This window comes from Austrofundulus limnaeus, unplaced genomic scaffold (genome assembly GCF_001266775.1).
Source record: "Austrofundulus limnaeus strain Quisiro unplaced genomic scaffold, Austrofundulus_limnaeus-1.0 Scaffold18, whole genome shotgun sequence".
NCBI lineage: Eukaryota > Metazoa > Chordata > Actinopteri > Cyprinodontiformes > Rivulidae > Austrofundulus > Austrofundulus limnaeus.
This window is the reverse complement of record NW_013952420.1, coordinates 1,501,558-1,514,938: the sequence shown is the minus strand read 5'-3', so window position 1 is coordinate 1,514,938 and position 13,381 is coordinate 1,501,558. Positions and strand designations below refer to the sequence as shown.

The 13,381-nt window shown below is 36.5% G+C and overlaps 1 protein-coding gene across 1 annotated transcript in view; it reads right to left on the bottom strand.

The window, feature by feature from the left end:
* LOC106514225 (exostosin-1a) overlaps positions 1-13,381 on the bottom strand; it is a 44,642-nt gene that overhangs the window by 15,690 nt on the left and 15,571 nt on the right. Inside the window, exon 2 of the mRNA XM_014003384.1 lies at positions 214-307. Coding sequence (XP_013858838.1) covers positions 214-307 — 94 coding nt within the window. The remainder of the gene's footprint in view (positions 1-213; positions 308-13,381) is intronic.

The window sequence follows — 13,381 nt, the reverse complement described above, 5'->3', positions numbered from 1 at the left end:
CCCCCACCCCACCCAGACCAATTTCCTAGGGGAAACACTGGCATGAGTGTGTGTTTTAGCCACGAGTCACAAACTCATGTCTTAAGAATATTTGTCAAACAAAAATACTGCATGCTGCAAAATAATATTAATAAGGCACTACTTTCTGTGGACTCCTGTGAGAAAGAGTTCTGCCATGCAGGAATTAGCACCCTCTGTGTTTACATCACTGACCTGCAAAGCCTCTAGGAAGCGAAAGGAGCCCAGCCTTCGACCCCGAGGTACCAAACAGAATGTGGAGTTGTACAGCATTTCTCTGTAGTCGTACCTGTAAAAAATTAAGAAAAAAACACAACAGTAGGTCAAAGACAAAAACACAGCACATTTCACATGTAATAAAAGTTGTTCTGTACAATGGTTTGAGATGAATACAGTTTACAAAAAAAAAATGTAAAAAACCAAATTAACAAATGAAGTTCTGTGGAAAAGTTTTACATAGTAGTCAGAGCCAGACACCAGTATTTTTTACAAGTACTAGTACAAAATGCCCCAGTACTTGGAAACAACATCAATACTGTGATGCTGGTATCCATATTCACTGGATTTGTTACAATTTATATTTCAAGTGAAAGGTTTGTCAGTTCTGTGTTCAAGAAATTTATACAAGTTGAACAGACCCGGTCAGAAAGGAAGGAGAGCCACCTTGTTCTAAATAAAAAAAAATGTGTTTTTAAAGTCATTGTGTAATGTTTAGGTTCTATCCCAGCAAGTACTCTGTATCGACATTCAGTGAGTATCTAAACTGAAGTACTCACATGGTTTGAGAAAACCTGGTATCGATACATCCCTACTTCTATCAGTTTATGTCTTACCTGTTGCAGAGGGCTCTTTGAATGAACTCATTTTTGAGAAATAAAAATTTAATTCTAATCAAAGTGATAAGCCCACAGCTAAAAGTTAGTCAGCAAGCTAACACTCGGACTAGTCATTAGCTTGCAAATCTGGTCAGAAATAAACTATTTCTGCAAACTGAGGTCGTCTGAAAAGCTATCTACAACAGGTAAGATTAGGGCTGGGTAAAAAAAATGATTTAATCGATCTTGGATCGATTTCATTTAAATTTGGGAAAATCGATTCACAGGACACGAGATCGATTCTTCTCCATGCCATCTTGTGCGCGCGTCCGAGGTGTGTGTATTTTTTCACTCCTGGCTTGCCGTATTATTTACATCCGGTTGACGTTCAGTGCTACAATTAGCTTTAGATAACGAGTTGTCTGGATCAAAACAAAAAAATCCAAGGAACCTCTAACTTTACCAGCCAACTCCCCACAGAACTTAAAGATAACAGAGACCATGGTGACTTTTGTTTGCAAAGATTTGCGCTCCTACCCAGTAGCGAAAACGAAGCGGGGTTTGACGAGTGGCTCATTCAGGCGCCTGAACCAAACTACAGCATGTAAAAATCTGACTGAACTGTTCACCATCGGCATGTTTAAACGTGTTAAAGACGACATTCTAACAAAATCGTTTAGTTTTGTTACCAATATTATTATTTTTAAACTTTAAGAAACGTCTTAATGAAATCCAGTGATGACATTTTGTAGTTGTTTTAATAAGTTATACGTATTAAGTTTTAATAATTTTTATTGAACATAACAAAAGAAAGTAACAGAAACATTACAGATATACTGTTATAAGATAAGATAAGATAAACCTTTATTGTCATTGTACAGGGCACAATGAAATTACAGTTCTGAACACAAATTCACAACTTTTCATACACTCAAAAGGAGTGGGCAGAAGTATATTTATATTAGCCCACCTCTTCTTCTGCAACCTTATTCACATCACTTCTTATTTATCAAAAATAATTATTGATTACTTTAAAATGAATGCATCCAACAAAACTGTTACCTGCATCTCCTATTTATTTTAAAACCTTTTAAATTTGTCACAGTTTTCTTTCAAGATTAAACAGTTTAATTTAAAAGTTTGTCCTTAAAACCTGTTGTTTATGTTAGAGAAAAAAATGGTGATATTGTACTTTGTAACTATGTTGCAAAATACAATATCAATAAACATTTTCACTGAATCGAATTGAATCGAATCGTGATTAATCGATTCTGAACTTAATGAATCGAAATCGAATCAGTTTAGAGAATAGGCCATGATACACAGCCCTAGGTAAGATATTAATTATTTACCACTATTCACAGAATCCCACTTCTAAAAATCTGACCTTTTCTTTTAAGTCCTGAAAAGCATCAACTTTAGTTTCCCAGAGCACAACGAGTTACAGAAAAGTCCCCTCTGGGTACCACAGGGATTCCTGGAAAGCAGCCGTGCTTTCAGGAAAAACTCAGCGTTTGATGTTGACTTTTCTCTTCCCGCTTTTCCCCAACCGTCTTAAAGCAGATTCATCTTCTCAACTGGACATCTAAAACCTCACTCATTTCTCTTCCATCCAATCCAACCTTCAGTCAGCACTTGCACTTATTAAGAAGCTGCTTGAAATTCCTTCACTGATAACACTATAAAGTATGTACGCAGAGGAGAGAAGAAGCGTGCTTTTTTTTTTTTTATTCTCGCCATGGTTTGACTTAGGTTGGGCTTCATGGAGAGAGGCTGGAAAATTTGAAGCTTTCGTTTTGAATGTGTGCTCTTTATGTAGAAGCACACAAGTCTGTGCTATGAAGCAGAAGCTATGGACATATTTGCAAAACAAATGTATTTGAATGAAGAGAAATATGTTCTCCAAGAGCTGTTTCACTCACTTCTCCTTTGCTATACTGTAGACATTCTCTGAAACATAGCAAAAAAAAAAAAAACAGAGTTTATCTTATAGATTGAAGAAAAACTCAATAAACCCCCAAAAAACCTTCAGCCACCCAGTTTAAAAAACAATTACAGTAGAATACTTCATCTATAAATGAATTACTTGACAGAACAAAAAAAAACATTTTTGCAAGGTCACTACCACAAATGTTCAGAGATCAAGACTGCGACTGCTTTTGGAGGCAGTTTACACTTCATGACGAAGAGCAGCTGGATTTGTTATAAATGGAGTCTTAGTCATCACAATAAACTGTAGTGTAGAGATAAAAGCTTCTCAAAGTTGACATCTACTGTTGTTGCCTTGGCCATTTGGCAATAAAAATGACTAAATAATTGCTGGAGATTTGCTTTTAAAAGGGAGAATAAAGCAGGAAATCCTACATTTTCCCAGCTTTCAGATAAAGAATGAGCAGATGAGCTGTGTGTTGGAGAAAGGCAAAGAGAGAAAGGCTCACACAGTTTATGTTTACGTAGCTGAGATAATGTAAGGAAAGGAACGCCTTACATGTACTGCTCTCAGTGTGGTCCAACGTTTGCAGGGAAAATGGCTTATCAACACGACTAAAAACTTTAAACAGCCGAAACACCTCGACACAGCAAGAGGCACAAAGCAGAAACAGATATACACACTGTATATAATTGTAATGTTTCAAAGGCTAACATTGTATGGGTGAAGAGGATGAAATGACAAAAAAAAAAAAAAAAAACTCTGCATACAATGCAAAGGTTGAACAAAAACTATCATTTAACAAATGTGCACCACTCACAGCGGTGTGCATCTCTTCATGTTGCCAAAATTAGTTTAGCATTCTAGTTCACTATGCAAAGAAAATTGCAATAAATGTTTTGGAACTAGGGGTGGGTAAAATAATCAATTCAGCAATGCATTACAGTTAATTATTTTGCAATCCAATATCGATTCAGAAAGATTTCTGAATCATGTTCCCTTGTCCTGACCACACCTCTGTACCCCTCAGTGTCTCTTGACGCCGCCCACTTTGTTGGAAATGTTGCAAGTTTGCCTGAGGGCAGGGTTATGTGGGGATTAGTTATACTTTAATGTGACAATCTGCTATTTTCAATTTTACACGGGATTTTAGTAAAATAAGGAGAGGTGATGATATATGATCCGTGCTACCTCCTGGCTGTGGGATTACAGATGTCTTACAGAAAGAATGTTGGTGATGACACAGCAACTTTATGTTGAGTTGAAAAAAGGAGTTAACCCCTAAATAAATCAATAAGCTATGGAGACCTGTAAGGACTCTATTAGAAGAAATATATACTATTACCTGCCTTTGCCATGCAACTGGTTTGCCTCAGGCACTGATGTAGGGAAGCACATACCCCACTGCCCCATTCATTTAGTGTAATCGTGGATTTTGGCACAGATTCTCATATTGGCAAGAGAAATATGTTATGGTTTCATTCCTATCACCACTATAAAAAGTCTCAGGCTCAGGACTTTTTATTTTTCTTACTTTAAGCCCTGAGTTTGTCAGGTTTTATGTTTTCACTCTATATTTAGAACAAGAACACCTCAAATCAATCTGCTTAATTGAGAATGACTTAACGAAGGAATTGCACACACACCTCAAATATCCTTTGAGTCAATTGTCAAATTACTTTTGGTCCCTTTAAAAAGCAGGGTGGCACATGTTAAGGAGCTTAATTCCTAAACCCTTCATCCATGTTTAAAGTGGATAACATCAACTGAAAGCTGAATGTCTGAACTTGATGTCCATTATATAACTATAACTTGAATATGTTTCAGTAAACAAGTATCAATAGCAACAACAAAATAAGATGTTTGGCAATAGCAATGCACGAATTACCCAGTATGCTTTGCAGCACATTATTTACGTGTGACAATATATGTTTTGTATATTTTCCATGTGACAATTTGTATTTTAAAACTTATAAAAACTAAACAGCTACAGTATTTTCCATGGTTTGTTTTACAGTCAAATAATGTCTGTTACAACTAGTCTGAGTTTTTTTAAAAGGGAAATTAACAGGCTTTCCAACTATAATTTTTTTTGCCAAAAAGTTTTGTTATAACAAAAAATAATTTACAAATCACTAATTTCCTTACTTTTTGTGCTAAGCTTATATAATTCGACAGACAAAATGAGGTTAATCCAACAGCATTGTTTATCTATCTGGATAATTCACAATTAGCAGTAACAAACCAGATTATTAGCCAAAAAAGTATAAAGGAAACACCTGCCCTTGATGCTAATATTAATAAAACAATAAGTAGTATTACTATAATGTACACAGAAGTGTCACATGTACTGTTTGGTATGTGTACAGATTAATGAGTGACCCCATTCATCATTCAGACCCCATCACAGATATAATAGGCCATCATTAGACGATATTCAAAACAGAGCAGCATAACAAGCAGTTTGCACACTTATAAAACGTATTTAAATCAATGTAGATGGATAGATGGCTGTAAAATTCACATCAATCATATTTCTTGTCAGTGTAAACCAAGCGAGGACCAGATGTTCCTCCCCCTGCATACCTCCATTCTTCTTTCCTCTTCCAGATGGCTGCCTGTGGGAAGGAGCGCTCCCACAGTCAGCTACTGCACATCAGTGGGGAAATTCAGGACATATGTTCAACAATTATCTTCAACTTATCCTGCGCTTTCTATTTTTCCCCTCTTTTTCCCCTCCTTGTTCTACATTTTAGGTGTCACACACATGCAGGTGATCCTATTGAAACATTTTAATAGAAACCAAAAGAAAAGAAAGCCAGGAGAACCAGGAAACGTCTGTCACGCCTCTCCCAGTAACGTCAGATGTCTGCAATTAACTTGGCGTACGAGACAAATCCTGCTTTGTCGCATATTTTCAAACACTCTAGCTTCCAGATGGTTACTAGTGAGCACAGCAGTCTCATATTACCAGGCTATCATCAGGAAATAATCACAAAGTCAAATGATCCTAAACCATTTTTGTGCAACTTCCACTTAAACTGAAATGCTGTAATAACTCAAACTTGTCAAATTAATAGGATTTTAATGAGGGTTATTTTTACAGCCTCAACAATGACACGGGTTGTCAAATTTCTCCAAATAACAAAAACAATATCCATACTAACTTGATGTTTAGAGCACAATTGTATTTAATTCTGTTTTCATTACACTGATTGCCATGAGGATTACGCTTTGAAATATTGCAAACATTCAAAGCAAACTGGAAAACAACAAGGCCTACAAGGTCAATAAAGCTTCTGTCTGTGAGAATGCATGTGGTGAACTTTGCCACATCCACTGAGGATTTGACCTCAGACAACTGCTGAGAGAAACCACGCTGTTGACATTTTCTGACCATCTACTGACTGCTGGCTACAATGCAAAACTTTTATATGACCACTGTGCGCGTGAGGTCTGTGAGTAACAAAATCATGTAGAGAAAAGTAAAAATGAACTATAGCTTTCTGTTTCACAACGGGGGAGAAAGCTTAAGAGATTCTGATTTCTATTAGCAAAAGGATGCAGATAGAGTGCTGACCAGCTGCACTAAATGACAGATAAATTGAATAATGTCTAAAATAAATTGTCTGATATGTCAACAATTATTGTAGAAAAATCTTGAGGATATTTGCTTTTTGAAATAAAAAAGTACAAGCAATAAATTTAAAAAAGACCAAAATATTATGACGACACAAACATGGTCCAAACAGAAGTTGGGTTATTTAAATGTAGCTTAAACACTGCAGCTTGGATCAATAACTAAACAGGGTACTCCTGAGCACGTCTCAACTTTCTAGCCCCCTCACGGTAAAAAATAAAGAACGGGACACACTTGGCAGCACATCAGCAAATCCTTACTTTTAATGCTGCTCTGCCATCTGCACATAAGCCTGTTCATTCGTCGATATAATCAAATACCCATGCTATCAATGTAATGGGGGGGGGGGGGGGCAGCGCAGTGAGATTCAAAAAGAGAAAATAACAAAAACAGAGTAGGGTCAAGAAAAAAAAAGATCAACCAGTCTCCTAGCAACAAGAACAGATGGTGTGAAAAAGGAAATGTGTGGCTCACTTTGTCAAGTGCTGCAGGAGACTCGGAGGAACAGTGTTTGTCTTTGTTAATCTTTGCAAAAGACCACACACATTTACAAGAGAACAACTGATAGAAAAGGAAAGCTTAAATGGTGGGTGGGGGGGGGGGGGTAGTACTGCCTTACTTCACGGATGCTACAGAGGAGGATGTAGCCTGACGACCTAAAAAGTGAAGTCAAAACAAAAGTCCTTTAAACTGATCTCAGTTGAAAGCATGATGAGATCCCTGCTCCCACTTGACGTTCTACCTGAGTAAACACGTTCACAAGAGGTTAATGATCAATTGGCACACCAGCTGAATATTAAATTAAAGGCTTTTCATCTTGACAAAATCCTTATGACGTAGTTAAGAATCATTGAACAGTAGATATTTACGATTAGTCCAGAATTGTCTTAGCTGACTTATATGTATGCTGGGAAAATTTACATTGCAAAGCCATGAAGGCATTCAAAAGCCTGGATGCCTGGTTGTGTACAAAAGCAGGATTTGGAAGTGAAATTAGGTTAATGAGAACTCCAATGTGCGGTCTAGGTGCAAGCAGATAGATCCATACTAGGGTTGGGCATAATCGTATCGTGTGTGATTAATCGTCAGAAAAACATTAATCGATTATTTTTTGGCACTTGATGATTAATACGATTAATGTCACTAGGTAGACTGGCTGGGGATTACTGGGGTCAGTCCGCTCGCTGCTCCTCTCCACTTCAAATATGACGAACATTGAAATTAAAGTTCTGTATTTATTTATGTATCAACACAATTTTAAGTTTGATGTATAGCCTGAAGTCTGTAATTCTGGCACAATTTGGAACAGATTTTTACGAAGAGCAAATCTTACCCACTAAATTGGTCACGTGACCAGGACATAAGGGTGTCCAGGGACTCCAGGGGATTAATCCTCAAATTAATCGTTATCGACTAAATACCACAATTAATGGTGATTATTTTTTTTTGCCAATATTGCCCAACCCTAATCCATACTGACTATTTATAGGTTTTCAGCATCCACTGAGCAGCCTATAATATATTATGGAGGAACAGTAACGCATAGGTTCAAACATTTGGGAGGCACATTTATCTCTTACAAGCAAACTTTATAAATCAAGTCCGTCTATACAAGTCTGTGACTCTTCAACATCTTCCTTCAGAACGCAAATAAAAGGAAAGCTCAGAGTTTTTCACAAGGATGCCCGAAAGTTATCGGCCCGATATCATAACAAACAGAACCGATAATATATGTTCATGTTTGCCAGTGCGGTGATGAGAATGTGTGTTTATTTTTATCTGTTTTGATCAAGCTGCTTCCCGTTCGACACGACCCGAGCAATGTTCAAGTTGCGTCGGAAAAACCAACTTTCTCACTAGAAAAATAATTAGAATACTCCGTGTTGAAAAACAAACAGTCATTTTAAGAATTATTAATCTTATTTTACCAATTAACCATGTATGTTACACACAAACTTTATAATTATAAACAATCGGAACAACTACTCCCAATTTGATAAAATGTAATGTCCGTTACCTCCTGAATGCAGCATAAAGTTCGTCCGCTAAAATGCTAACAACAACAAGCTAGTGTTCAAGAACTCGTCGGGACTTAAATCATTGCTGAGGCTTTGGACAAATCCAATAAAATTGCCAGAGAGGACACAAATCTCAAGCACTTTAAGGATGGAAATGATGACAACCAGCCGTTCACCCTCGCTAAAGACCGAAAATTTTATCTTGTGTTAGTGCATTATCTGTTTTGAACTTGTGGAATTACTTTTTTTCTCTTTTGTTTAAATCTGAGATCAGTGTTAAAGGTCTTTTTTATAATTAATGTGCCTTATTTTTAAAAAAATGGCCATTTGAGAAATGGATTTGTTTGATATATTTTAAGAAATGTTTGTTTGGTAAGAGTTTATTTCAAATAGTGTAATTTACAGAGTCATTTGTTTTTTTGTCTTGTTTATATATGTTATGATCTTACTTGTTTTTGACTAGTCTTATCTCCTGGCATGCTATTGGTTAATGGTTATTATCGGTTATCGGCCATTGGAAGGAGAAAGTTATCGGTTATCGGTTCTTAAAATAAGTTATCGTGCATCCCTAGTTTTTCATGCACTTCCAATTTAATGCAGTCACACAAACACAAAATGGATTATGCTAAAGTGCCAGTATATTATAATTCCCCAAAATAGCAGAAAATAAATTTTCAGCTACAAATATGCCACTTTAATCTTTGAAACGTTTATGAGAACCTATCTGCTTGCAACAGAAATGTGATTGAGCTTTTTTAGGATTTGTATCACAGTAGTCAGATTAGTCTTTTTCCATATTATACATTAACATATTTTTACTGTTGTTCCTTAACACGTGTTTGAACTGAATGTAAACATCAAGTATGGGTTTCTTCTGTGCAGTGAATACTCTCATAAAACTTAAACAAAGCATAATTCCCCAAAAAGTAAAGCTACTCTCCCCATTCTAATCACATTGTAACATTATATCTAATTTTTTGCTCAGTCATTACTGTCACAGTTGAGGTGCACTGATAGGCTGTTGTCAAGACAATGAGTTTAAGCCAAAGGAATTTCAGTCTGAATGCCCCTGAGTAAAACTGTCATTTGATGAACAGAAAAAAAAAAGAGAAGGAAAAATAGAAGCTGAGGATGGAACACAGCCTCCAAGCTCTGGGACCAAGAGCAAGAGGCTGTAAGAATGTACAAAACAACCACACACAAAAAAGCTTCATTTTTATCTCAGCACACAACGATGCAACTTTAACAATTCGAGATATTCCTAGACCTGCTTTGTTGGAATGTAAACATTCAGACCATATGCAATAAAACACACCAAGACTTTGCTCACACAGGCAGTTATAAAAGCACATTTTCTCTATATATTTATGACCTGAAACTGATAATTAAGTATTTCCAAATTTTCCAAAATTAAGTCGTTAAGCTTTTTGATGTGAAGTAGATGGGTCTTTTGAATAAGGAGAGCAACATCTGTAGGAAGTGATACCTGAAAAGTGGAAACGTAATACATTAACCATGGTTTTATTTATCTTATTCCACCGACAGCAAGTTTGTTGTCAGGATTCAAGTTCCACTGTCATTCAAAAGGATTCAGCTATTGAGTGGTCAGAAATAACTAAAGAGCTCGACACTAACTTGCATCACGTTATGAGCTTAAAATAGTCAAGGGCCTCTGGGTGGGATATTACAGATTAATGGCTAAGATTTTCAAGAATGAGATTAAATTCACTGTTACACCATATTAGTGTAGATAGTGTAGTTAATCTTGCCTGTTTCACCTGCAGCTATGATTTATAAGATACTTTTTTGAATGATTAGGTCTGGCTAATTAGGTCTAGCTTCAAGATTTTTTTTAGGGAACAAAAAGAAGTGTGTGGCAGGAAATGTGTGGAATAAAGAGGTTTTAACGGGAATAGAAACTGTAAAACCTGGCTCAAGTTATTGACCATAAATAAAGTTGTTACAGTCCACTGAGAAAACTTCTCCATTCATTTTTAAGCCTGAAAAGCAGGAAGCACAAACAAAAGCAGCTGACAGTTCAGACCAATGACAAATACGGCAAATGCAAAATTAAATGAAAGCATTAATCTAAGTTTTTATGAGCTGAAAAGTGACTGAGGTTTATACTGTGCTTTACTTCAAAAGAACAGATGATGCTTCTTGAATGGCACAGGAACGGACTTTGCTGTTTAATGGGGTCTAACAAGCATTATGTGCTTTACCATGAGTCATGAAGAAAAGAAACAGTGCTATAATGGCTTTTTCAAAAACAAAGCCTTTATTCATTTCCTTAAGGTACCTTGGGCACAATCCCCCCTCTCTGTGGTTAATGAGTTCAAAGAGAGCTTTATAAAACATTTACAGACACACATAGGAGGGTCTAAAGCTTAGTCACATTACACAACCTCAGGTTAATTCACCTGATTAATATTCTGAGTCTATTATCACTCATCTTTTTATATCCCTTCCCACTTTCCATTTATCTTAAGCTTTCTCTATTGAGGATAGAAAAAAAAGTTCACCTGTGTAAATACCGTCTTTAGTCAAAGTCTTTGACTTACTGCATGAAAGCTCAACAAACAGTAACAAACCAAGCAATTTGTTAAAGATGACGAAATGAATAAAAGATCAGCAAATTTCACTGGATCCGATGGTCAAAAGGACATTAGACACAGAATAATAACCCTGCTACAGTGTAAAAATATTAGTCAGAATGTGTATGGCCTTTGCAGGGTTTTGGTGAGGTCTTTATGAAAAAAGCAAAAGACTACTTATGACTCATGCCAAAGTCTTATAGTCCAACGACGATTTTGAGCATGCACAAAACTAAGGCATGGTAGTGTAATTATGGTGGGAGCCTAGTGAGGTCCTGGGTGGAGAGTCAAAACAATTAAAAGACAGAAAGATAGAGTGTGCACACGTAATTTAAACAAAGCTTATGCTAACTAATAATCACACCATCATGCTATTTAGTGACAACGTAACAAAATGCAAAATGAAAAACTAACTAAATGACTATAGCTGACACTATGAGAACACACATTTGAGCTTAACACCTAAAACATCAGATCCATGTTTAGACAATGTGCCTACACAGTAGATCTCTCAGATAATTTGCTGCCAAGTGATTGTGTCTGTGTGGTTGTAGGAGTAGCTGCTTCCTTCTCTGGTCTGTTTTTGTGTATGTTGTTTTCACAAGCTGGTAGCGATAACATGTTCACATACATGCAGTATTCATAGCATAGAGGCCTCATTTTGCTAGTCTGAACATGGGAAGAAAACTCATTTCTGTAGCACACATTAAACATGGTGCTCTGATTTTTATCTGGAAAATGTTAATATGAGCATATGTAGAAAAAGGTCCTGACCAAACTGTTCCCAGATTCTTTAAAATATATCTGATGTTCACGTGTGAAGAAAGGAGGCAAAGCTGTGTATGTTGTGCCAGTTCAAAAGGTAGTCTAAAAGATAAATACGTCCTGGTTGGGAATGTCTCAGTTTCTTAGGGTGAGCAGGGTGGATGGATGCAAGAAATAATAAAAGGAATGAAAAAGTGCAGATAAACAGAGAAAATAGACATGGAATAACAAAGAGGCACCGTGGAAAAACAGTGATAAAATTATGACAAATTACAAAATAAAAGGATGAGACGTTAGGGAAAAGGGAGAATGGTGAAATGTTAGTTATACGCCAGGAATAAAAAAATAACAAAAACTTAATGACAGCATTTGGAAGTTCCATCATCAAAGACATGAAACAAAAATTATTAAATTCAATGAAAGACTAAATGCAAGCATATGTGAACATAGTGTGTTGATGGCTTCTAATAAAATCTGTCTTTTTTCTTCTTAAAATCTTAAGGATCTAACGGATTTTGAACCAAAAAATCCATGAGAAGACAGCAACTACACCTCTAAAATGTAAAGCAACTGTGACAAAAGCAATACAAGAGAGGGGGGTCTTCGTTAAGCTAATCTTAGTTCAGAACACAGAATATTATCAACCAAGTGTGCTATCAATGAACCATCAAATGGACTTCCAGGCTGCATCTGATCTGATCCAAAATCCATCACGCTGGGGCAGGGATTTAGCAAAACCCTGGCTGCTGAGGCTAGGATATGCCTGGATTGAGTCTGCTTTGAAGCCCTTTGTGTAGCTGTGATTTTGGACATTTGAGGAGTAATGCAGCAGCCAAAATGCAAAGCAGTGTGTGCTGGTTTGTGCATGTGTGAATAGGTCTGAAGAATGACTTTTTACTTTGAAATAATCAGAATATGGATATTGCAGTAGTTGCTGGGAAAGATAAGAGGGCACTGGAATAAAAATGTGTTATATTTTGCATTAAATACCTCCCTCCTAGTGTGGCTTTTCATATTTTTGTGAATCTGTACCGAAGCTAGGGTTCGGCAATATTGGCAAACAAATTGAATCATGATTAAATGTGGAATAACAGCGATAACTAACCCGAATTAACTTTGGCAATAAATAGACGACAGTTGCACTACTTCCTAATCAAATTAACTTCTTCATTTAAACAACTATGGCCACCTGGCCTTAACACTTCCCAGCTCTGACTTTAACGCTCGTAAGGGAAAGATTGACTGAATGCATTGTGGATTCTCAGCTGACTAGGTTTGTTTCCACTATTTGCTGGAGGACAATCTGCTGTGCTAGATATAGGTTTTGCATTAGCTGCTCTGCACCACCTTCCATCATTGGGCTTATATGCACATTTGATTAGAAGAGTGCATCGCACACAAAAATACATCATCGTCACATGTAGGGTTGGGCATAATCGTATCGTGTGCAATTAATCGTCAGAAAAACATTAATCGATTATTTTTTGGCACTTGACGATAGGCCTGTCACGATAACAAATTTTGCTGGGCGATTAATTGTCTCAAAATTTATTGCGATAAACGATAATATTGCCTGGTGACCGTTTTACAACTAATAATTA